The 24,932-nt window shown below is 44.7% G+C and overlaps 1 protein-coding gene across 14 annotated transcripts in view; it reads left to right on the plus strand.

Annotated features, from left to right (window-relative positions):
* The window catches only part of ATP2B3 (ATPase plasma membrane Ca2+ transporting 3), a 495,057-nt gene that overhangs the window by 303,672 nt on the left and 166,453 nt on the right, over positions 1-24,932 (plus strand). For all 14 annotated transcript variants that reach the window (XM_068248338.1, XM_068248335.1, XM_068248345.1 and 11 more), the window contains 2 exons: positions 12,933-13,190; positions 21,169-21,294. In XM_068248338.1, the coding sequence (XP_068104439.1) occupies positions 12,933-13,190; positions 21,169-21,294 (384 nt within the window). The remainder of the gene's footprint in view (positions 1-12,932; positions 13,191-21,168; positions 21,295-24,932) is intronic.

Here is a 24,932-nt window from a genome sequence, read left to right on the forward strand (position 1 = left end):
TATGGTCCGGTTCTTTTGCTCATTCCCATTGAAAATGCTTCTGTTGGTGGACAGGGAATAACATGGGCCCTCTCACTGGTTTGCAGCAATAATAAAATTAAACCTCAAATTGCATCCAACTTCTTAAACATATCATGCAAATTTTATTTTAAATCAAGTGACAATAATAAAAAACAGAGCCACATGAACTATAAGTCAACCTGTACAGTTCCTAGGGTCTGCTTAATGTCCAAGGTCCTGGCTGCCATCTTGTCTAAGCCCATGCCCCCACCTCACCTTGAAAAAATGGCAGGTGGTAACGGGGGGATCCAAAGTTGATACATTGGCCTTTTTTCAGTATAACTTTTTCTCTTTCTATCTTAAATACATATACATTGTCATCTTCTCTTTAAAATAACTTTTCAGCACCTTGCAAATGAAAAACTACCAAAAAAGCAAGTGAAAAAGTACTGCGAAAATTATTTTGAATATTTTCTTGCTTGCTGGTGGCTGAAAGGTCAACTGAAGCGAGAGGGATATGGAGGCTGCCATATTTATTACCTTTTAAGGAAAACCAGTTGCCAGTTAGAGATGTTCCCGGCATGAACGCGTGTCAACGTTCGCGTCAGCAGGCGGACACATGGTGTGTTCGACCCGCCCCCCATATATCATCAACTTTGACCTCTCACTTCAGAGTCAGCAGGCACATGCGCCAGCCAATCACCTATCCCTCCCTTCTGCACCCCCCCCCCCCCCCATAAAAACGCCAGCACAGCAGCCATTGCACACTGTGTGGCTGCTGATAGTGAAAGCGTTAGTTAGGCCTCTGTTCTGTGTCCCCACTGAGTTTCTTGCTGTTAGTACAGCGTCCTGAGCACCCAAGAGCCCTTCTAAGGGCTGGTATATTGTCTCTTTTGCTATTTTTATATTGAAGTTGTGTGTGTCTGACTGTCCTCAGTCCACTGACGTTAGCTTTAGACACATTACTGCTAGTGGTACAGTACCTTGCACACACAATACCCCTCATAAGTGCATTTTTGTCTCTCTATTCCTATTGTTATATTGCAGTTCTGTGTGTCTGACTGTCCTTAGTGCACTGTCAGTGTGAATCGGGCCTAACCCTTACACTATCTGATGGACGTGTACACATGCCGGACGTTTTGAAGCACTTTATTCCACCAATTTAGGAATTTTAAGGGATCCCTGCCATTTAGAAAATAAAACACGCCTCTGTGTTAACTAAGTAATTTTTTTTTGGCATGGATACCCCTCCGGCATGCCACCATCCATGTGTTGGGCCCCTTGAAACAACTTTTCCATCACTTTTGTGGCCATAGAATCCCCCTGCCCATAGAAGTCTATGGCGGTTCGCGAACTTTTGCGCGAAATGAAAATGTCATGTTTGCGACTAGAGATGGACTGAAGGGTTCGCCGGCGAATGGTTCCTGGCAAACTTTGGGTGGTTCGCGTTCGCATGCGATCGTAAACTTTCCCGGAAGCTCGGTTCGCCCCCATAATGCTCCATTAGGGTCAAATTTGACCCTCTACATCACAGTCAGCAGGCACATTGTAGCCAATCAGGCTACACTCACTCCTGGAGCCACTCCCCCCGTATATAAGGCAGGGAGCGGCGGCCATTACACTCACTCATGTGCCTGCAGTAATTAGAGAAGGGCAAGCTGCTGCAGACTGTCTCTCATAGGGAAAGATTTGTTAGGCTCTTTGCTTGTTAGCTTGCTCCTGGCTGATTCTTATTGCTAAAATAGCACCACACAACAGCTCTTTTGAGAGCTAATGTTGTTATTGTGATCTATTTTTTTTTCTGTGTGTCCCACTGATCTAACTGACACTTGTGTTGCATAGACAGCTTTTGTAATTCATACTGTGTGTGTGCCACTGCCAGGCCCAGCACATTCAGTGACTACCTGTGTGTGTGATAGGCAGCTGCACATTGTAATACCCATTACTGCATATACCAAGCTGTTGTGTTGAGTGAACCCACCTCATCACTTCATATACCTAGCTGTTGTGTTCAGTGAACCCACCTCATCACTGCATATACTTACCTAGCTGTTGTGTTCAGTGAACTCACCTCATCACTGCATATACTTACCTACCTTTTGTGTTTAGTGAACCCACCTCATCACTGCATATACCTAGCTGTTGTGGCAAGTGGTGTCATCATTGTCCGCCATAACAGATTCTCGTTAAAGGATTTAAAGTTAATTCATTTCAAATACAGCAAGGCCTCGAAAGTCCTCCTCCTGTATTGTTATTTTTGGTCACTACCTTTTGTGTTGAGTGATCCCACCTCATCACTGCATATACCTAGCTGTTGTGTCGAGTGAACTCACCTCATCACTGCATATACCTAGCTGTTGTGGCAAGTGGTGTCATCATTGTCCGCCATAACAGATTCTTGTTAAATACTTTAACGTTAATTCATTTCAAATACAGCAAGCCCTCGAAAGTCCTCCTGTATTGTTATTATTGGTCACTACCTTGGGACGTGCATGCCATGCCTGCTGCCTTCCTTTGATGTGTGATGGTAGCTGTTCCTGCTCCTTTGCCCACAGCGGGCCTGCTGCCTTCCTTGGATGTGTGGTGGTGGTAGCCGTTTCTTAGGCTCCCACTCCAGACCGGAATCAAACCAAGATTCCCCGGCCATTACCCCTGGTCAGTCACCATGGTACTGAGAAAGTACCATCAAAAGTTTCACACAGTTGAATAAATGGCAGACTTGCCCTCCATAACACGTTCTTGGCAAATGCGTTCGAATTGGTTTGTCTTCCGCTGGGTCAAGGGTCCATCTGACCACAGATGCCTGGTCTGCAAAGCACAGTCAGGGCAGGTAGATTACTTATACAGCATGGGTCTCAGGCTCCTACTTTGGACCGGAATCGAACCCTGATTCCCCGGCTATTACCCACTGGTCACAATGGCAGACTTGCCCTCCAGAACAGATTCTCGTGAAAGGCAAGTGGTGTCATCGTTGTCTGCCATAACAGATTCTCGTTAAAGGATTTAAAGTTAATTCATTTCAAATACAGCAGGGCCTCGAAAGTCCTCCTCCTGTATTGTTATTTTTGGTCACTACCTCGGGACGTGCATGCCATGCCTGCTGCCTTCCTTGGATGTGTGTGGTGGTAGCCGTTTCTTAGGTTCCAACTCCGGACCAGAATAGAACCAGGATTCCCCGTCCATTACCTGTGGTCACTCACAATGGCAGACTTGCCCTCCATAAAAGATTCTCGCTTCCTTGAGGAGGAGACCAACCTGGTGAATCGCAGTGAAGGCACCTTCAATCTTGTCCTCCATAACAGATTCTCGTTAAAGGACTTAAAGTTGATTCATTTAACATACACAGCAGGGCCTCGAAAATACTACTCCTGTATTGTTATTTTTGATCACTACCTCGGGACGTGCATTCCTGCCTGCTGCCTTCCGTGGAGGTGTGGTGGTAGCCGTTTCTTAGGCTCCAACTCCGGACCGGAATAGAACCAGCATTCCCTGGCCATTACCCATGGTCACAATGGCAGACTTGCCCTCCATAATAGATTCTCGTTGCAGGTACTGAACCGCAAGCAGAAAATGTAATTTAAAAAAAAATAAATGTAAGCTTTAACAATGGTAGAGAAAGAACCATGGAAAGTTGATAAGGCAGTCAGACATTACCTAACCTGACATCACTGAGTGAGGAAGAGCAATCTCGTCATGGTGCGCAGTAGTCCAGCACGGCCGTCACTACACAAACAGCTGTTTACAGTACATTACACAGTGAGTTTGGTGTGTCAGTGTGAAGCAGTACACTAATTACACTCCCAGATTGATGTATACACATGCAAGATGTTTTAAAGCACTTTAAGCCTCCAATTTTACAGGCAATGTGATTTCTGCCCATAAAACGCTGCTTTGCGTCAAATCCAGATTTTTCCCCGGGACTTTTGGTGTGTATCCCACTCCTCCATGCCCCCGATCCATGTGTTAGCACCCTTGAAACATCTTTTCCATCACTTTTCTGGCCAGCATAAGTGTTTCTAGTTTTCCAAGTTCGCCTCCCCATTGAAGTCTATTGCGGTTCGCGAAAGTTCGCGCGAACCGAACCTTCCACGGAAGTTCGCGAACCTGGTACGGGCCATCTCTATTTGCGACATCACCATTGCCAGGCAGTCCTGCTAATCCTCTGCCTCTAATGCTTTTAGCTACAGACCCTGAACAAGCATGCAGCAGATCAGATGTTTCTGACATTATTGTCAGATCTGACAAGATTGGCTGCATGCTTGTTTCTGGTGTGATTCAGACACTACTGCAGCCAAATAGAGAAGCAGGGCTGCCAGGCAACTGGTATTGTTTGAAAGGAAATAAATATGACCGCCTCCATATACCTCTTGCTTCAGGTGTCCTTTAAAGGTCATTTTATGAGCAAAGTGTAAAAGTTTAGTCTACGGGAAAATACACAAGAAAAAGTTATTTGAATAGGGTTCTTTGTCTAGAGACCTCACTTCACCAGGATCCATCTTTAATAGAAACTAACAGCTTCATTCATTAATGTTTACTCATCAGTTTTTTCCATATCATAGCTAACCTGGGCCTTTATACGAAGGCCTTTTCTCATGGCCTTTTCAGCATGGTTGTGTAGCGGTTAGCGCTCTCGCCTTGCAGCGCTGGGTCCCCAGTTCGAATCCCAGCCAGGTCAACATCAGCAAAGAGTTTGTATGTTCTCCCTGTGTCTGTGTGGGTTTCCTCCGGGCACTCATGTTTCCTCCCACATCCCAAAAACATAGAGATAAGTTAATTGGCTTCCCCCTAAAATTGGCCCTAGACTACGATACATGCACAACATTATACATGCATAGACATATGACTATGGTAGGGACTAGTCTGAGCCCCTCTGAGGGACAGTTAGTGACAAGACAATATACTCTGTACAGCGCTGCGTAATATGTTGGCGCTATATAAATACTTAAAATAAATAAATGAGTTATATCACTTACCTTTATCTGTCACATATTTTCAATATCTTGCCAGCAAAATGTAGTAACACAGTTAGTTGAGAAAAGTGATATCAAAGTTCAGTTGTTTGAAGGCCATTTGAGGCAGCGCATCGTAAGTGTGTTTTGCTTGCTAAGTGCTAAAATCGGTATTCTGTAATTATTGCGTGGGTAGGGTGAAAAAAGGGTTAAAAACAAAAAACACAGAGACCCCGGGAGCAACGGTGGTGCAGTAAGTCATGACAATAAGAAAGTGTTGTAGAGTCAATAAAATGTACTCGCAAAGGAAGGTTGCAGACGGGCAACCAACCACTGTAGGCAGGAGGTACACAAACCCGACTCCACTCGGGGGACCAGCCAGACTGCATGCAGTTGCTCTTTTGTACAAAAAGTTCTAGATCAGTGATGGCTAACCTTGGCACTCTAGCTGTGACAAAACTACAAATCCCATCATGCTTCTGCCTCCCTGAATTATGCTTAGAGCTTTCAGAGCATTGCAATGCCTCATGGGACTTGTAGTTCCTCCATAGCTGGAGTTCCAAGGTTAGCCATCACTGTTCTAGTTGGTTGCAAAGGTGGTGTTAGACCACCTGGCTAAATAGAATACCCCTCCCGAAGGTGAGTTAGTAACACAAAGGGGGATAAAGAAGAGGCGCCTCAAACACTGGCTTGATTTTCTTCTGGCACTTTATTTGGCCTGAGGAAGTGGGCTGAGACCCACGAAACGCATTGCCAAGTGCACATTAAAAGTATGTAACAAATTATTTGAACGTGTCATCATTGAGGTAAGCCACCTCAAACTTTTTTCATTTTAATTGCTTTTAACATAGTTTTATCATACCCAGGGCGCCTCTTTCTCCTCCATTCTGTAATTAAGGTGAGAAAAAAGATTAGTGGTTTGGTTCATACACACAAGGAAAGAATGTGCATGTTAATTAATGCATGGTAGTGCTCTTTAATGCATGCACAATTTATTAACCTCAAATGAGAATGCTCTCTCAAGCAGCAGTGGTAAGACACCTGACCACTCAGTATCTGATGCAGCTGTCTGAGCCTATAAGTTCATATACAGGAGGAGTGCGTAAGTTCTGAACTTATACTGATGCTGTTACCACATGTTCTGCACCGAGGAATGCCTTTATTTCAAAGCAGCAGGGACAGCTATACTATTCCAGCAAAAAAAAACACATATATAAGTAGATAAATAAGAATCTAGGCAGAGACGGAGCGCTCCATTGTGCATTACCATAAAAAGTCAGCTTTATTTGCAAGACAAATACATACTCACAAGATATATGTAACGATCGGTGTCAGCACACAGAGAGAATCTGATTATTGGCGATCTGCAGTATCACCAAGAATACAGAATATACCTGATTATTGATGATCTGCAGAATCACCAATAATCCAAGTATAACTAACCTCTGGACACCTTTATAGTGTGAGTGTTTGGTGCAACAGTAATGACTTTGAGTAAGACCACCCGAGGAGCAGGGCGATATCGCCTTTAGGGAAGTACAACAACCTTCCAGCAGCCTGAGACCTCCCAGGGGGCGGAGTCCCAGGGTGCAGGTAGGAAGGACCTGTGAGTGAGTGACACCTGAAAGGTGGATGTCACTAGCAGGTCTGGAGACTATCTCTTCAAGGGAGAGATAGCTCTCTAGGTCGGGCAAGCCAGGTCGGCAACACACAGACAGATAAAGTACAAAGACAGAAGACTGATTCAGTATCCAAGGCAGGCAGAGTTTGGCAACAGGTAATCAGATATACGTAGGTACCGAATCAGAAAGCAGAGGGATAGTCAGGAATGCAAAAGGTCATAACAGATATGAACAATGCCTAGTCTTGGGTGTGAGGTCCGTGGTCTCTACACCCTGGAACTAGTCTGGAATATAATATGATGGTACAGAGTATTCATAGACTTGTGTGTGAGGTCCGTGGTCTCGACACCCTGGAACTAGTCTGAAGTATAACAGAATGATAACACAGAGTTCCTAATCTTGGGTGTGAGGTCCGTGGTCTCGACACCCTGGAACTAGTCTGAAGTATAACAGAATGATAACACAGAGTTCCTAATCTTGGGTGTGAGGTCCATGGTCTCGACACCCTGGAACTAGTCTGAAGTATAACAGAATGATAACACAAAGTTCCAAATCTTGGGTGTGAGGTCCGTGGTCTCGACACCCTGGAACTAGTCTAAAGTATAACACAATAATACACAGAAGTAATCTGGCTCAGTGTGAATTCCCAGGTCCTCCTGGTTCTAACACACTGTTGGATCTGACTAAGGTCTGAGTGCTTCCACATAAGTGTTGGCAGACAACCAGCAACTGGCAAGCAAGCTGTATATATAGTTGCAGGACTCTGCTGCCCCGCCCGAGCCACTCAGCCCATCAGGAGTCCAGCAGGAATCAGCTAATCGTCCTGATCAGCTGATACATCTCCTGCTGGTATAAAGGTCTGACTTCTGGCGCGCGCGTAGCTCTCCATCCAGGTGCACTAAAGATCCCAGCTGACCCAGACATGTGTTGCTGCGCGGAAACCGCAGCGCTGGACGCGGAATCAGCCGCCTTGCCGCCAGTCCGCGTGGCGGCTTCTCCGCCATCTATTACAATATACAGGTAAAATTTGCTTATCAGCAGTAGGCTGGTCTGCTTAACAACCCAGATCCCAGATGATCTGACGAAGGCGCAGGGCGCCGAAACGCGTAATGAGGTCACGCACGCCGAGAGTTGGCCCCGCTCATCCCCTCGTGAGACGAGCTCCTGGGACATCGGAGACCGCGCTGCTGCCCACAGTGCGTTTGTACCTGCTGCCTGGGTTGCTAAGCGGACCAGCCTACCGCTGATAAGCAAATTTTACCTGTATGTCTTGTGAATATGTATTTGTCTTGCAAATAAAGCTGACTTTTTATGGTAATGCACTATGGAGCACACCTTCTCTGCCTATAGTCTTCTTTATCCCTACATTGGAGCAGTACAGTGCATTTTACTGAGAAAAGCTAAAGGATTTAGGGAAGTGACTGTTTTCTGGAGTGGGAGCGCAAGGATTTTGTTTGTTTCATAAGTAGATAAATACTTGTTCTACTTACATGACATATGCATTGTACTGTTCTCACTTTGACTTTAGTGAATTTTATATAGTAAATATAGAGAAAGCTGTTCCAGGCATTTTCCATCTTTACTGCCTCTGGCTAAAGCCAATCCTAAAGTAATTTCTCTTATTTATTTTTTCTCCTTTGCATGAAATGGTGTATGCATTGCCCGCTCTCCTCCCCAGTGAGATCTGTAATAGGAACTGCACTGTAATATCTAGCTTGCATGATCAGATCCGTTTTCACTTCGTTCCGCCGATCCGTGCACTTAAGCAGGCAGGTGAGGGAGGTTTAACTCACCAGACTTCTGTCTTCTGCTTTCAATTGCATCCCACGCCACGTTCCTTGTCGCGTCACGTGAATACCATGCTTCCTTTTTCAACCCCGAAGGAGGAAGCGTGGTAGTCACATGACGCGACGTGGGATGCAATTGAAGGGGAGGAAGACGGAAGCCTGGGTAAGAAACCCTCCCTCACCCGCCTGCTCAGGTGCACTTCATCTGCACATCCTCCCCCAACCCTCACCCCAAGTGGAGCATCCACACACTCCCCCAGTTAAGCCTCCCCCAGATCCCCACCCCAAGTGGATTTTGAGCTTAGAACGGTCCGCTTCTTCACTAGTGTGAGGAAACATTCCGTTCTCCCAATGCCCCAAATGCAGCGCTTCAGCTTCCCTTTTTGCATTCCGCAGGGCTCAGCGGTCCAGAAAATTGCTGCAGGGAGGAAACTTGTGTTCCCTTCAGCGGATCGTGCGGAATGGATCCGTTCTAACGAATGGATGTGAACGGATCCATAGGTTAACAATGGATCTGTTCGCATCCGTTCCGTTTGTACAGTATCTGATCCGTTCCGCGAATGAACCGTTTTTTTACACAAATGTGAACCGAGCCTAAGACTGATGGATCCCACATGCACTGTTCTAAAACCTGCAAATACAATTTTATACAAACATAAAAAGGGGCCAGCAGACTAGGCCTCAATTCACTAAGCTTATCTCCTGTCTTTAATAACGTTTCTAGAGTTATCACCATGGTGATGAGGCATGTCGTATTCAGGAAACATTTTACCTCAGGCAAACCTAATGTTAACTCTTCTGTCTTTAAGTTAACTCTTCAATCCTTAAAATAACTCCAGAATTCTAGACAGGCTGTTAATTATAACTGTGTGTGAAAATAACTACAGAGGAGGTAACTTAACTACAGAGGAGGTAACTTAAGGAATGAAGAGACAAGATAACTCTCTTACTGTGTGGAGGTAAGTTTTCTCTTGCCTTATTATCTCCAGACCAAACAGTCAGCATTTCTGTAACGACTGACAGAGAGACTGAGAGACAAAAATGGGTCTGCACACAGATTTTTCGGGTACAATGTTACTTTTATTGTCCCAATGTGCACATACACAACCTATTATTGTCACAACCAACGATCGTTTTGGGGCCTAGGACAGGTCCCCTTTATCAAGGCATGAACAGACAAAACCCCTGCTAATCGCCCGCTCGTGACTCTGCAGGGAGGAAGGGGGAAAAAAAGAAGGATCCGGCCGCCTATAGGCGGGCCGGATGTACAGCGCACACGGGCCAGAGTTTGCCCAGCGCTGACCTAACTTAACCATACTCTCGCACATGTCCTCCCCTGGTGCTGCCTAACCTTAACCCCCCTCCCCGCAGTGCCTAACCTTAACCCACCCACCTCCAGCGCCTAACTTTTACAACCCACCTTTACAACCCACCTTCCCCCCAAACTTAACTACACCATGCCTAACATAAAGTCCCTAAACTACTTCGCAGAGTTCCTGCTATTTATTGGGCGCTATAAATAACGTTCATTGCTGCCAGTCGCGCCTTTTACTATTGTTGACTATGGTCTCTCTATTTTATAGCGCCACTGCTCCTGCGCCACTTTTACTGGATCCACTGAGGTAATGTGGTGCGGTAAGTTTACCGCACCACACCGCAGCAAAATTCTAGTCTATGGGGGAGTTCACACTCCCCCACGTTGCGGTACACTGTGCCGGAAGTGCCCTAATTAACGCGCATCGATACGCATGTCGTCCTGCAGCAATCTGCGTTAGGGTGGAAGTCTATGGCAGCGCGCACACTTTAAAAAAAACTGCAACAGTTATGTGTGTTGCGCATGCGCGGAAGCGTATTTTAAAAATACGCCTCCGCCCACGTCATCGCTTTCCAAACAGGAAGTAAGTGTCACTTCCTGTTTGGGCCCTTCCTGTTTGGGCCGGATGCTAGACAGGGATTACCGCATACTAACGCGGTAATTCCTGAAGTCCTGTTTTTGGCAGTGCGGTCGCCGCAACGTTAATCTGCAGCGTGAAGCCGGCCTGAGGGTAAAGAACAGCTTCACAACTTTCCTACACAACCTCCGTTGGGGTCATTTGGTGCTAAAATTATTTCACAGTTTATTGTACTGGTAATTTACCGCACTCATTTTTTTTTTTTTTTTTTGTTGATGCCCTTTAAATAATGAAAAAGAAATATGACTTTGTGCCTTCATCTGCAAACTCAGCAAAACAGAGGCCTGTTCTACCCGCAGCGGGCTTTGCAAATTACATTTTTCTTGACCTATAAACCCACATACAGGCTGCAGCACTAAATTAATAAAACACAGACGTAGATAGATACAACAGGTTTTTTTAGGTTTCCTTACAGTCATCTATCTTTAATGATCAGTGTGGGGTTTCCCACTTCCCAGCAATGGACTAACTGTTTAATGCATATATATAAATAAATATATACTACATGAGGAAAATATGTGCATTGCTTATGTCGCTCAGTCATAGAGACATACATGGCACAGTCAGTGGTACTAGGGCTCTACGGAAACGTAATTACAGGAAGTGATGTAATCAACCCGCTGGGACTGAGGAGTAGGAGTACTGTCACAAAGTAGTTCAGTTTAACCCATTAGTAGCGTCAAAGGAATTATCTTGTTTGAGATAAGTGAACTGCTTTTGGCTTAAACCGACAAAACTCGCTGTCCTGTAAATCCTTGGAAGGCTTTGATGTCTCTCTGCTAGCAGAGAATATAGAAACTGAAAGCAGAAGTCCTCTGTTATTGTCTCACACTGCTCCCTAGTGGCAAGTTGCTATAAATACACATTACAGCAGTACTAATAAGTCGCAAGGAAATGTAACAAATGAGAAATAAAAAATGTGCTTTAATAAATTGGCCTAGTACACTTGCAAGGTAGAAAGGACATGTAACAAATAAGATATAACAAAAAATGTGCTTAAATAAACTGGCCTAGTGCACTTGCAAGCCTCTGAATAAATTGTCTACTAAAGGGTTAAAGAAGAGAGAGAAAGATGGCCGATGCCATCAACACCCAAAATTACAATTAAAAAAATTCCCATTAAAAAAACATTTAAATGTGAAAACCAGGTTGAATTGGAGAGCAAAATAGCGGTCAGTCAATCACACAGCCATTCATTCACTCATCACACACACACACTATATCAATATATATGCTCATGGGATATGCCTTCATATTGATCCAGGAAGCCTTCACAAGGGACTATGATAATGTATTGCACCTAAATTCATCATTTCCTTTTTCATTTATATCAAGCTTTAGCTAAGCACACACTTGCAATTTTCCATAATTTGGCATGGATTGGGGCCTGATTCCTCGGCAACAGATCGTGGCTGAGTTCTACAAAAACATGTTTCTAGCCTTCAGGCTAGTGAGGCATCTATTGCATTGAAGGAGGGCGGAGGAACAACAAGCAGACAGGGCAATGGTGAGAACAATGCAATCTGGGGCTTTTCAGGCATTGGGGGTCGCTAAAGATCTGATATGCGATCCTTAGGCGACCCCGGGTGGCTGCTGTACACACATTAGATGCACACACAGTTCTCGTCTGAGATGGTTTCTATCAGCGTTCTCAATAAAGTTTAATCTACCGTGTATATAAAGCTTTTGCCTTTCTCGTATATAGCTGTGGGGTTACACTAAAAGCATGCACAGAGGAAAAAAGACAAAGAAAAGGTTTTTGTCACCCGCAGATGCATACTGTAGTGCGTACATTAGACCTGGAACAGATGTGACTTTTTAAAAATCCCCCATAGCATTACATTAGCAAGAGCTTTACAAATCACAAGTGCTTAGAAAAGCGCTGCTAGTAGGTCCCAGGCGTAATACAGCAAAATGTGTAACTGAATTTCAGGATGTAATAAAGCTACTATCTTATGGTGCCCATACATGATACAATTGTGTTTATTCTGTTTTTTTTCTCTAGCAGAGAAATTTGATTGATTATTCCGTTTGGTCGAATAGTTTTTAAAATTCTATTTGAGGTACCATACCAAATCAGAGAAAAACGATTGAATATGAAGAAAAAGTGTATCTAATAGTATTTTCTTATACAACCTACCATACACTATACAATTTCACAAACAATAACCCAGATTTTTCCAACTTGTCTGATCAGATTTTCAATGAGTAAATTGAATAATCATTTTTTTCATGATTAAAAAAAGATTATTTTTGTTTTTTTTTACTTTATTTGATTGTTTTGGTCAAATAAACAGGAACATCGAATATTTCAATAGTACTATGTACCATTATAGTGACAGATTGTCGGACTTGCCAAATGCAGAACGATAATGTCTCATTTCTTTGATTGCTGATTTACCTTGTAAACCTGCATTACTGTACTGTTGGTGATTTCAGCTTCAGGAAACCAGCTCTTGGGTAAGAGACTTCCATTACTATATATGGCGTATTGATTTTCTCTGCTCTCTCGTGGGTAAGCTGTGCACAATGCGCTAAGCAAAAAGCGTTCAGCCTCCTAGGCGACAGGTAGTTTGTTGTGAAGATACTAATGACGACTTGTGTTTCTCTGGTTCCTCCTAGACTGTGGGAACGTGCAGACTGGAGCCCACGAAGATGGGGAGGCGGAAGCTGGGTGGATCGAGGGAGCCGCCATATTGTTGTCTGTCATTTGTGTGGTGTGGGTGACAGCCTTCAATGACTGGAGCAAAGAGAAGCAGTTTCGGGGGCTGCAGAGTCGCATTGAACAAGAACAGAGATTTTCTGTCATCAGAAATGGACAAGTCATACAGATTCCCGTGGCTGAGCTCATTGTGGGAGACATCGCCCAAATAAAATATGGTGAGGATGGATTTTTCATTGATTCACTTTTTCTAATAGAAACATGAAAATACCGAATTTAGAGTGCATCTAAAGTGCATTTGTTGCTTCCTCTGACTTGATATGTCCAATGTTTACATAGTGGATGGAGGCATTCAAAGAAGGTCCTCACACCACGAATCATAACTCTGCCTTGACAAAGGGGATCCTGTGTGGCCCCGAAACGATTGTTGGTTTTACGATCGTATTGTGTGTATATGTTGATGGAGCAATAAAAACTTCTTGGTAGAAGTGGTGTGCAGACCTTCTTTGGATACTTGTATGGACTTTGGCTATTATGTCCGCCTCTGCGATCCCTGGGATTACTGCATAGTGAATGGAGCAATGGGGAAGGTGCAATAATTCAGCAGTAATATATGCACGTTACAGCAGTCATACTGAACTTTACTGCATTAGGCCCCGAGTCTGGAGACTTTGCCTTTCTAAATACATCTTTTTTTTTTTTTCTTTAACCATACATTTTATTGAAATTTGTAACTTAATACAATGAAGTGATAGACAAGAAATGAGCCAAGATTTTTAATCACATCCCATCAAATAAAAATATATTCAGGTGGCCACACACCATACAATTTTTTTAAAATATCTGTTCAATTTAAGAATTGCAATACATTTTTCTGATTGTAACATTTCAAAAATATGACAAATGTACCACACACTTATGTTCAATTTTTTCCTCAATTATGATAAAAATGAGAGAGCGCTGCGTAATAGGTTGGTGCTTTATAAGTACAATAAATAAATAATTGGAAACTCAGAGAAAATTGCTAGGGTGTGTATATTAATAAATTAACAATCCAACACACATCATACAATCTTTAGTAGAAATTGAAGAGAAATATCTGGCATTCCGGATCGATTTAAATTGAAAAAAACAGGAAATCCGATCGGATTTTTCAGTCGAATGAAAAAAAAGCTTTCGATTTTTTCCGAGAGATATGATTGTTTTTATCGAATTACTGTAAAATCGGATCATTTTATTGTATCGTGTGTGGCCACCTTAACACTGAGTCAAGTGTATTAGCTGCAGGAAAGTTTGCAAGTTAAAGGATACCCGAGGTGACATGTGACATGATGAGATAGACATGGGTATGTACAGTACCTAGCACACAAAGAACTATGCTGTGTTCCTCTTTTTCTTTTTCTGCCTGAGTTAAATATCAGGTAAGTGGCTGACTCAGTCCTGACTCAGACAGGAAGTGACTACAGGGTGACCCTCACTGATAAGAAATTCCAACTATAAAACACTTTCCTAGCAGAAAATGGCTTCTGAGAGCAGAAAAGAAATAAAAAGGGTCAGTAGTCCATTGATTTTTGCTCTGGCATACTTCAATGAATGTGTCATTGAGCAAAAACAATAAAACAGTTAAAACTTAAAAAGTAGATTTAAATATGAAATGAAACCGTGGAATATCTTAAAAAGTCATTTTTAGGAGAAGGAATATAGATACAATTGTTTATTTCATTCGTTTATTTTCGTCTCGGGCGTCCTTTAAGTGAGTACATATTATGATGGCGCCGCTCAGTTCGGTGTAGAGAGAGCCGAATGATGGAGAGCTTTACTACAGGAGAGGTAAATGAGGGGGTATTCTTAAAGAGGAACTCCAGCCTAAACAAACATACTGTCATGAAGTTACATTAGTTATGTTAATTAAAATAGGTAATATAATCTCATACCCACCCTGTTTTAAAAGAACAGGCAAATGTTTGATTTCATAAGGGCAGCCATCTTTTTGGTTGAAATGAGGTGACAGGGAGCATGAGACACAGTTCCAACTGTCCTGTGTCCTGATCACCCTGATGCTAGGCAACGTGAATAACAACATAGGAAACCCCATCATGCTTTGCACAGCATCAGCGAAAAAAAGCCCGGGCAGTTTTCTTTGATGGGTGGAGCTTAGCTAAAAATGATGCTTTGGTAAGAAAAACACAGTTCTGATGCTGTGAAACTGTTAAAGAAACACCAAGCCTTTTCAGTTCTGCTAAGTAGATTTTTAGTCTGGAGGTTCACTTTAAGTATTCATGGGTATGCTTAAATGCATACCTACACGTTGTGCTCGGGGTCCCTTTAATCGAGAGCATGACTAGAACATATTCAAAAATGTTCCTTCTGCAATCCAGCATCTAGCACACATAGGGTCAGCAGTAGGGTTCATTCTGTGTAATCTGTAATCTGTGGGTGTAGAAGGGCAAGTGAGCAGAGGCGTAGCTAGAGGGGTACAGGCATGGCTCATACCATGGACACCATGCCTGCCCCTGTGCTGTGCTGCCATGCCTGCTCCCCTACACTCAGACCTCAGATCAGATTAATTCTGTTATCTGGGGAACATGGTTACTTAACTTATGTATGTAGGGCCCACTTGCTTAGTGTTAGAAAAGAGGACAGAGAGGTAATAAGAGATATTTCCAAAAAAGTAACTTCAGCAATATCCCGAGCCAAAAAACACAGGCAACCATAACACATGTATGAGAGAAAGGATGCTGTTTTTAGGGTGAAGGGGGGTTCTGACCGAGGAAGAGGCTCAATTTCAGTGTTTGCCATTAGGGCTGCTCAAACCCGGATCCGGGAGACACACGGATAGTTGCTATCCGGATATCTCCCAGTAAACCTGTGCGGGGTGGGCGGGGGTGGTCAAGCTTACCTGTCTGACGCCTTCTTCGTCCGTGCCTGGTGCCTCCCACGATGCGGTCCACGCGCATCACGTGACTACAAACACTTCCTCCTTCAACCCGGAAGGAGGAAGTGTTTGTAGTCATGTGACCGCCACGTGGACGTCAGACAGGTAAGCCCCCCCGCCCACCCCCCACAGGTTTACTGGGAGATATCCGGATATCAACTATCCGGGTGTCTCCGGGATCTGGATTTGTGCAGCCCTATTTGCCATATGCTCTGTATTACCCCGATACGCCCCTGCCTGTGAGTTATAGAGTTCTTTACTGCAGCAGTAAAGCGATACTCTCACTTGCAAAACAAAAGAAAAAAATTTATTTAACCAGCATGTGGAGCTAAAACACACAAAAAATTATATTATTTTTTTCCCCATCTCCAAAGACAAATGTACATGTTTATTTTTTATTTATGTATTTCTTTGGGCTAATTGCTAAACCTCTCCTAATGAGAAGGATCTTAATTCCAATAGCTAAGTGCAGCTCCTTGCTCCTTCTGCCTCTAAACCCCACCCCTGCAGTACCACAATCCAGCATGAAAGCATTGCCGGCTATGGAGTCACTCATAAGGCAGCTGAATGACAGGTAGAGTTTAATACAACCCTGTAGCCATGAAGAAGCAAAGAACTTAACACAGACCCATGTAGGGCACTGATTATACTAAGGCAGGGTTCACACTAGGCCACAGCAGTACCATGTCCGTATTGATGGATTTGTACCGCTGGCAGGGTCTGTTGTAGGGTGCGCTGCCACTCCAGAGCAGAGGCATGCCAGTGAATGGCAAGAGAGTTCACTCTTCAGAAAATGCAGGTCATATTTTTGCACAACAGACTCAAACAGGAACAGGTCAATGTGAACGGGCCTATAGAAAATAATTGCAGACCTCAACCCATTAATTTTAAATCTGCTGTTTTGGCCATCGAAATGCACAGAAACAAACATAATGTGAGCCGAGCCGTACAGTTCAAGCCATCGGTTAGCTGATCTATTTCAGTTTAGTGTAATATCTCAGATGCCTGCTCCATGAAAATCTGACCATCATCATGATGGCTCAGATCTTGCCCTGGATACAGTGACTGGCTCCGCCTCTCTTTGCCCACATGATGACATCAATCACCACCCATCTTCCTCTTGCCATCCTGTCCATTCATGCTGGCATGAGAGATAGTGGTTGGGGCGTGACATGGCAATTTGAGCAGAGAGGGGTGGAGCTTGCATCGATTCCAGGGCACGTCATGTGATGATGCAGCTGGTCGATTGCATTGGGGGATACTATGTTATAATTGCATGTATCAGGCAAATGATAGCACTGACTGTTATTCAGCAAATATAAAAGGCAATCATCACTAAATTCCCATTAAATAATAGAATAATGTCAGGACTCACAACAATAGTCCTTTCTCTATGTATGTATCATGTAGTGTATGTATTGTAGTCTAGGGCCAATAGGGGCATGATAACTGAGTGAGTTGTGCGCAGGCCCGGCCCTAGACTTTTTGCCGCCTGAGGCAATCTTTAAAGAAATCGCGGCCCCTCCCAAGCCGTGGGTGTGGGGGGCCGCCCAGGGGCGTAGCAATAGGGGGTGCAGAGGTAGCAACCGCACCGGGGCCCTTGGGCCAGAGGGGCCCTGAAGGGCCCTCCCTCAACTACAGTAGTAGCTCTCTATTGGTCCTGTGCTCATAATAATCCGTTGCCTCTTACAATAGCCGCAGGCAGCAACGTAACTTTTTAAAGCTGGAGGGGACCGGAGGATGGGGGACCCAGGCGAGGGAGGCCCAATACCCGCTTCTTGCCCGCTATCCCCTCCAGCTCGGGCGGCCCCCCACACCCACGGACGGTCGGGTGCCGCCCCCCCAGAAGTGCCGCCTGAGGCAAAAGTTTCACCCTGCCTCATGGGCGGGCCGGCCCTGGTTGTGCGCCCCTCCTACAATGCACCCTGAGGCTGGAGCAGGGGTGCAGCTAAGGTTTTGGTGGGCCCAAGCAATCCTTAAAGAGAACCCGAGGTGGGATTTAATTATGTTAGTGGGGCACAGAGGCTGGTTGTGCACACTAACACCAACCTCTGTTGCCCCATGGTGTGCCTCCAGGACCCCCCTGCGTGCCGCTATACCCCTCGCAGTGCTGGCGACACACAGCGTGTCACCAGCACAATGTTTACCTATGTGCTGTCTGTCAGCTCCGCTCCCCCGCCTTCTCCGTATCGGCTCTACTCGCCCGCGTCACTTCCCTCCAATCAGCGGCCCGCAGTATAGGTAGCCCGCTGTAGGCTCCCTCCCCCCCCTCAGTATAGGTAGCCCATATAGTTGCCCCCAGTATAGGTTAGATAGGTAGGTGCCCCCATATAGGTGAGATAGGTAGGTGCCTCCAATATAGGTAGCCAATATATTTACCCCAGTATAGGTTAGATAGGTAGGTGCACGTAGTATAGGTTAGATAGGTAGATGCCCCCAGAATAGATTAGATAGGTAGATGCCCCCAGTATAGGTTAGATAGGTAGGTGCCTGCAGTATAGATTAGATAGGTAGGTGCCCCCAGTATAGGTTATAGAGGTAGATGCCCCCAGTATAGATTAGATAGGTAGGTGCATGCAGTATAGGTCAGATAAGTAGTTGCCTCCATTATAGATTAGATAGCAGTGTTCTCTTCAGAATTTTTTTGCCAGCTGGGTAGGATGAAAAAGTAGCAGGGTGGCATAAAAAAGTAGTCGGGTGGGGCAAGATGAGAGAATGCAGGGCCGGCGCTTCTCTGCACAATTTTGCTTACAGCAGAGGAGGAGGTGATCCGATGACAGCCGGGTGCTCAACAAAATTAGCCGGGTGGAGCACCTGGCTAAAAGAGTCTGGGGAGAACACTGGATAGGTAGGTGCCCCCAGTATAGGTCAGATAGGTAGGTACCCCTCAGAATAGATTAGATAGGTATATGCCCCCAGTATAGATTAGATAGGTATATGCTCCCAGTATAGATTAGATAGGTAGGTGCCTCCAGTATAGGTCAGATAGGCAAGTACCCCTCAGTATAGATTAGATAGGTATATGCTCCCACTATAGTTTAGATAGGTATATACCCCCAGTATAGATTAAATAGGTAGATGCCCCCAGTATAGATTAGATAGGTATATGCCCCCAGTATAGGTTAGATACGTGTATACCCCCAATATAGGTTAGGTAGGTATATGCCCCCAGTATAGGTTAGATAGGTATATGCCCCCAGTATAGGTTAGATAGGTATATGCCCCCAGTATAGGTTAGATAGGTATTTGTCCCCAGTATAGGTTAGATAGGTATTTGTCCCCAGTATCGGTTAGATAGGTATATGTCCCCCGTATAGGTTAGATAGGTATATGCCTCCAGTATAGGTTAGATAGATTTATGCCCCCAGTATAGGTTAGATAGGTATATGTCCCCAGTATAGGTTAGATAGGTATATGCCTCCAGTATAGGTTAGATATATGCCCCCAGTATAGGTTAGATAGATATATGCCCCCAGTGTAGGTTAGATAGGTGTATGCCCCAGTATAGGTTAGAGAGGTATATACCCCCAGTATATATTAGATTGGTAGATGCCCCAATATAGATTAGATTGGTAGATGCCAGTATAGGCAGGAGGGTGGACATAGCGGCGGGGGAGCGGGCAAAGAGAAGTTTCCACTTACCTACCTCGATCCTGGACACAGCTTCTATCTTCTTCCTGTCCCGGCGCGCGTTGCATTGGTAAGAGCTCCCCCTGGGATGACATGCTGTTACCTCATCACAGGGGACGCTGTTACCATAGCGACAGACGCCAGGACATGAAGAAGATAGAAGCTGTGTCCAGAATCGAGGTAGGTAAGTGGAAACTTCTCTTTGCCCGCTCCCCCGCCGCTATGTCCACCATCCTGCCGCTCCGCCTGGCGCCCCCACCTATACGCCTGCCACCAGCAGCAGAGCGAGGCCCCCCACAGTGTGAGGCCCCAAGCGGGGACGTGGCTTGCCTGTATGCTGGCGGCGCCCCTGGGCTGGAGCCTCTCTTGCCTCAGCCCGGCCCTGCCCCTGACACCTACTTGTCCCCAGGTGAGGCAGGTCTTCTTGGCTCACACCATGCACTGTGTAGCATCTGAGTTTGGTGCAGCTATAGCAGCAATGCTCTAGTCCATGGCCTGATGTTTGGGGATCCGGTGATTGCCGGACCCCTAATTTTTTTTTTTAATTAAGTATTTATATAGTGCTGACATATTACACAGCGCTGTACAGAGTATATTGTCTTGTCACTAACTGTCCCTCAGAGGGGCTCACAATCAAGTCCCTACCATAGTCATATGCCTATGTATATATTGTGTAGTGCATGTATCATAGCCTATGGCCAAGTTAGGGAAAGCCAATTAACTTATCTGTATGGTTTTGCGACATGGGAGTAAACCGGAGTGCCCGGAGGAAACCTACGCAGACATGGGGAGAAGATACAAACACCTTGCAGATGTTGACCTCGCTGGGATTCAAATCGGCGCTGCAAACGAGAGCACTAACCAATACCCCACCGTGCTGCACCATACTTCTCCCTCCGAGTTGCTATGACTCAGAGGGGGAATAATAATTAATGCTGCCCGGAATTTCACCAGCAGCAGGATGAGCCATCATTCTGCTCACCCTGCGCCAAAGTGACCGGGCAGCAAAGTGCAATGTACGCGCCCTAGACACCTGCCTAGCTTACCTTGTGGATGACCCTGCTCTGCCACTGTTGCCACAGACTTGATTGCCCTTGACTTGATAAATCTGCCTCAATATTTTCCGTACAATGCAGTGGAAGAAGTGTCTATATAGCTATATAAACGTGTAAAATAAATAACTGTGTGAAACATTGACAGCATTGCCAGAGGCGGGCGAGCTTTCTGTGCAGTGAATTGGGTAGTAAAATGCACTGGCGAACCAAAGAACAAATCGTTTTCTATATTACTTTATCCTTTATTAATAGCAGAATGCAGCAGTCAGTGCCTGGAGTGAGCACCGCTGTTTTCTTTCCTTTGCTAGCGCTGTGGCTGTGAAAATCCCTGCACACTTCTCTCTTACAAAATAAAAAAAAAATTAAAAAAAACTAACGATGAAAAAGTTTTCACTTGAGCTTTCAGGAACTTTGAAATTGTAATAAATCCATGGGAGTGCTCTGCCCTCCGACACATGACTGCTCAGTGTGGTTTCCCACAGCACTGACTCACACACACTTTATTGCTGCGAACAACATTAATATTGCAAGAGAAAATGAACTTCATTTATTTTTTAATATTCTCTGATGTTCCAGGCGACCTGCTGCCCGCAGATGGAGTTCTTATCCAGGGAAACGATCTCAAAATTGACGAAAGCTCATTGACAGGAGAATCGGATCACGTGCGCAAGTCTGTAGAGAAGGACCCAATGCTGCTTTCTGGTGAGGACTAACACTTTGCGTATATGTTGTTGGGAGGATGTTTTGCAACGTATTTATGAGATATCGTTATTAGAGCAGTCCAGCTCGCTCCATCACAACATGTATTATGTTTAGAAGGATAGTAGATGTTTCAAGAAGCCACAACGGTATATTGCCGTCCAAAATATTGTTAAACTTTATTAACCACCCTGGCGTTCTATTAAGATCGCCAGGGCGGCTGCGGGAGGTTTTTTTTTACATAAAAAAAAAGCTATTCCATGCAGCCAACTGAAAGAGGGCTAGAGGGCGCTCCCGATCCGTAATTCTGATCGCCTCCGGCGGTCAGAATTAACAAGGAAGGCCGCAATGAGCGGCCTTCCTTGTTTTGCTTACCTCGTTGCCATAGCGACAAGCGGAGTGACGTCATGGACGTCAGCCGACGTCCTGACGTCAGCCGCCTCCGATACAGCCCTTAGCGCTGGCCGGAACTGTTTGTTCCGGCTACACTGGGCTCGGGCGGCTGGGGGGACCCTCTTTCGCCGCTGCTCGCGGCGGATCGCCGCAGAGCGGTGGCGATCAGGTAGCACACGCGGCTGGCAAAGTGCCGGCTGCGTGTGCTGCTTTTTATTTCATTAAAATCGGCCCAGCAGGGCCTGAGCTGAACTCGTCCATACCGCTAAGGTGGTTAATCCAAAACGTAGAAATGTTCTTTCAATTATAATCATTCATAAGTTATTTCGCATAGATCTGCAGGCTTGGTAAAATACACATAACCAATAACTGTATGTAAGTCGTACAAGATGTATTTGGCTTGAGAGAGTTTTAGCAATTTTTGGAAGAGTATTGTACTATTATGCTTTTAAGTTAGACAATAAATGGTATCATCACGATTTAAAACTTCTTGTTTTAGCAATTTTTAGGCAACAATACTAATGCGTTTCGGGCATGAGTTTCCCTTCATCAGGCCTTTGCAAACAAAGTATCCTCAAGGACAGAATCAAAGTTTTGTAACAAAAGAAGGGCATCCGCTCCAACTGAAAATGGCCCTGCACGGTCCCAACAGCAGGAGGGGATGAAGCCGTGCTGTTAACTGGGAGTGCCGTTTATTACAGAACTTTGATTCTGTCTTTGAAACTTTGAATCAGGATGATACCATTTATTGGGTAACTTAAAAGCATAACAGTACAATACTCTGCTAAAAATTGCTAAAATTCCCTCAAGCCAAATCCATCTTGTACGACTTAGTCATTGCATTGGCAATGTGTATTTTACCAAGCCTGCAAATCTATGCAAAATAACTTATGATTGATTTTTATCGAAAAAAAACTTTTCTACATTTTGCAATGAATAAAGTTGAACAATATTGTGGACTGTAATATACCATTGTGGTTTCTTGAAACATCTACTATCCTTTTAAACTTAACATGACGACTAAGACTTTGACAGGACACAGTGGACATGACCAAACTGTTGAAGTCTCATCATCCAATGGCTGCTTGTTTAGATTCTAGAGTCCTAGCCTACAGCAAATCCAGTGGCATAGGGATAGCCACAGCGGCCGATGAGGGCCCCATAGCCACAAGCGGGCCTGCCAGTTCTGGCTGCCTGTGAACTTTGTTTTTGTTTATTTTTTTCATTCATGTAGGTACAAGTGCCCCGTGTGTGGGGTACATTCCCCTGTCTCAGCTGCCATATGTGTCACAGCATTATTAGAGGTGATACCTTTTCACACACTTCCTCTGGGAAGAGATATATGATTAGAGGACGTTTTTCTTGTTGTTCACGCTAAGTAGTGTATATGCTTAAGTGTCCATGTGGCAGCTGTTACGTGGGGAAAACCACACAAGAACTAAGGGAACCTGTTTCCAAACATAAATCTAATATTAGGGGTAAAAGCTTGGACCACGCGGTCTCAGAACATTTTGTTCAATTTAGACATGATGTTAGTCAGCTCAGAGTCCAAGTAATATATGGGGTACTTTGTGGGTTTAGGGGAGATAGGGGTAGAGAACTGTTGAAAAGAGAAGCACGTTGGATAAGGGAACTGGGGACCATTGGTCGTGGGGGGTTAAACAGGGAATATGATCTTAATTTTGTATGGTAGATGCCCTGATGCTTTGTGCCTGTTTTTTGGGGGTGGGGGGCTGTTTTAGGGGGCCTTTTCTATCAGTCCATATGTATACTATGTTCCCTTGCCCTTTTGGCAACCTTTGTGGGTGTTACTTAATGGGTTGAAGCTTAGAGCATCCATTGTAAGCATTGGGCATGTGTATTTTTGTTTTGTTAATTCTGTACTATGGTACGCTTGTCTGTTTTTCTGCGTTGCGGCGGTGATTGGACACCTGAGTAGCGTCATTGCGTACGTCATTCCGCTGTTGCGGTCATGTGGCGTGGGTTGCCGTGGCGATGGCGGGCAGCGCTGTTTCTACAGCATAGCACGGTTGTACAATTACGCTTATGCCCTCTTCTTCATGATGCTCTGAGCTTCACCTGGGATCTTTTAGGTAACTTATACTTAGAGCTGATCAGAGTGAGAGATGTTTTTCACATATGTGTTTTTGTTGTTGCAATGACATCATGATTTTTTGAATTTTTGACCAATAGGATGGGTGGGTGCTGGTGGTACCCTGTGTGGACAAACCCTGCAGTCTCCCATCAGGTCCGGTCATTTGCATACTGTCCTCTGATTGGTCGTCATGCTGTGGCCTTGACTATATAAAGAGAGTGCTTGTATTTGCTCATTTGGCTGTGTGGCATGAACAAGGACTGTGATGGTCCGAAACGGTGGGCAGTAGCCACTATGCAGCTATATTTGTACACGTTTTAATGATCCAATAAAGTGATTTCAGATAAAAGAGCTGTGCTGGATCATCTTGGAGGAATTGAAGGTTAAAATCAGCTGGAAAAAGCTGTCCTCTATATAATCTTCTCAACCAGGTTAGCCGCGCCAGACATCCATACACAGGCAATCCAAATTGAATGACCTTAAAAATAAAAACACAGCAAGAGGTATGCTCTCATAGTGAGTACTGCCTCCACCGTTTACCCTTGTGCAAAACACACACTGTGCGAGGGAATAACTACCACCATGAATGAGGGGATTGACACAACCCCCCTTTCATCCCCTGCTCACCGGATAATTTCCTACAACTTTGCATAATATCTCAACGTCATTCTCCAGCATCTATTAAAACCATGTAACTTTCATAGTGTAAAACCGTTTTAATATGCGCCCAAGTGGCCCCGAATAAAAACTGCGTACCTACTGTAGGTATACCTGAACAATTGCATATAACAATACTGCTCCACTCCGGTCCCAGTCACCTCAAAGAGTGGTATTGTTATATGCAGTTGTTCAAGTATACCTACGGTGATACGTTATATAATCTTCTCACTGTGTTTACATAGACATATGGAGTGGATCAGATAAGCAGACAACGAAAGGGTTATTACACACTACAAAGGGCTAGTGTTTAAATGACATGGAGCATGGGAAGAGAGCCATTGGAGTAGCAGGTGGGATCAGTGGGAGCATCCATAGCTCCGCCCAGTTTGCCTGTTTCTTCCTCTGGTTGTACAGCCAGCTCAGATTAGGCATAATTGTACCGCAGGCACTTTGGCAAACATATTCATGTGCTGTATTTCATGACTTGGAGACC

This window comes from Hyperolius riggenbachi, chromosome 8 (genome assembly GCF_040937935.1).
Source record: "Hyperolius riggenbachi isolate aHypRig1 chromosome 8, aHypRig1.pri, whole genome shotgun sequence".
In the NCBI taxonomy this organism is placed as follows: Eukaryota; Metazoa; Chordata; class Amphibia; order Anura; family Hyperoliidae; genus Hyperolius; species Hyperolius riggenbachi.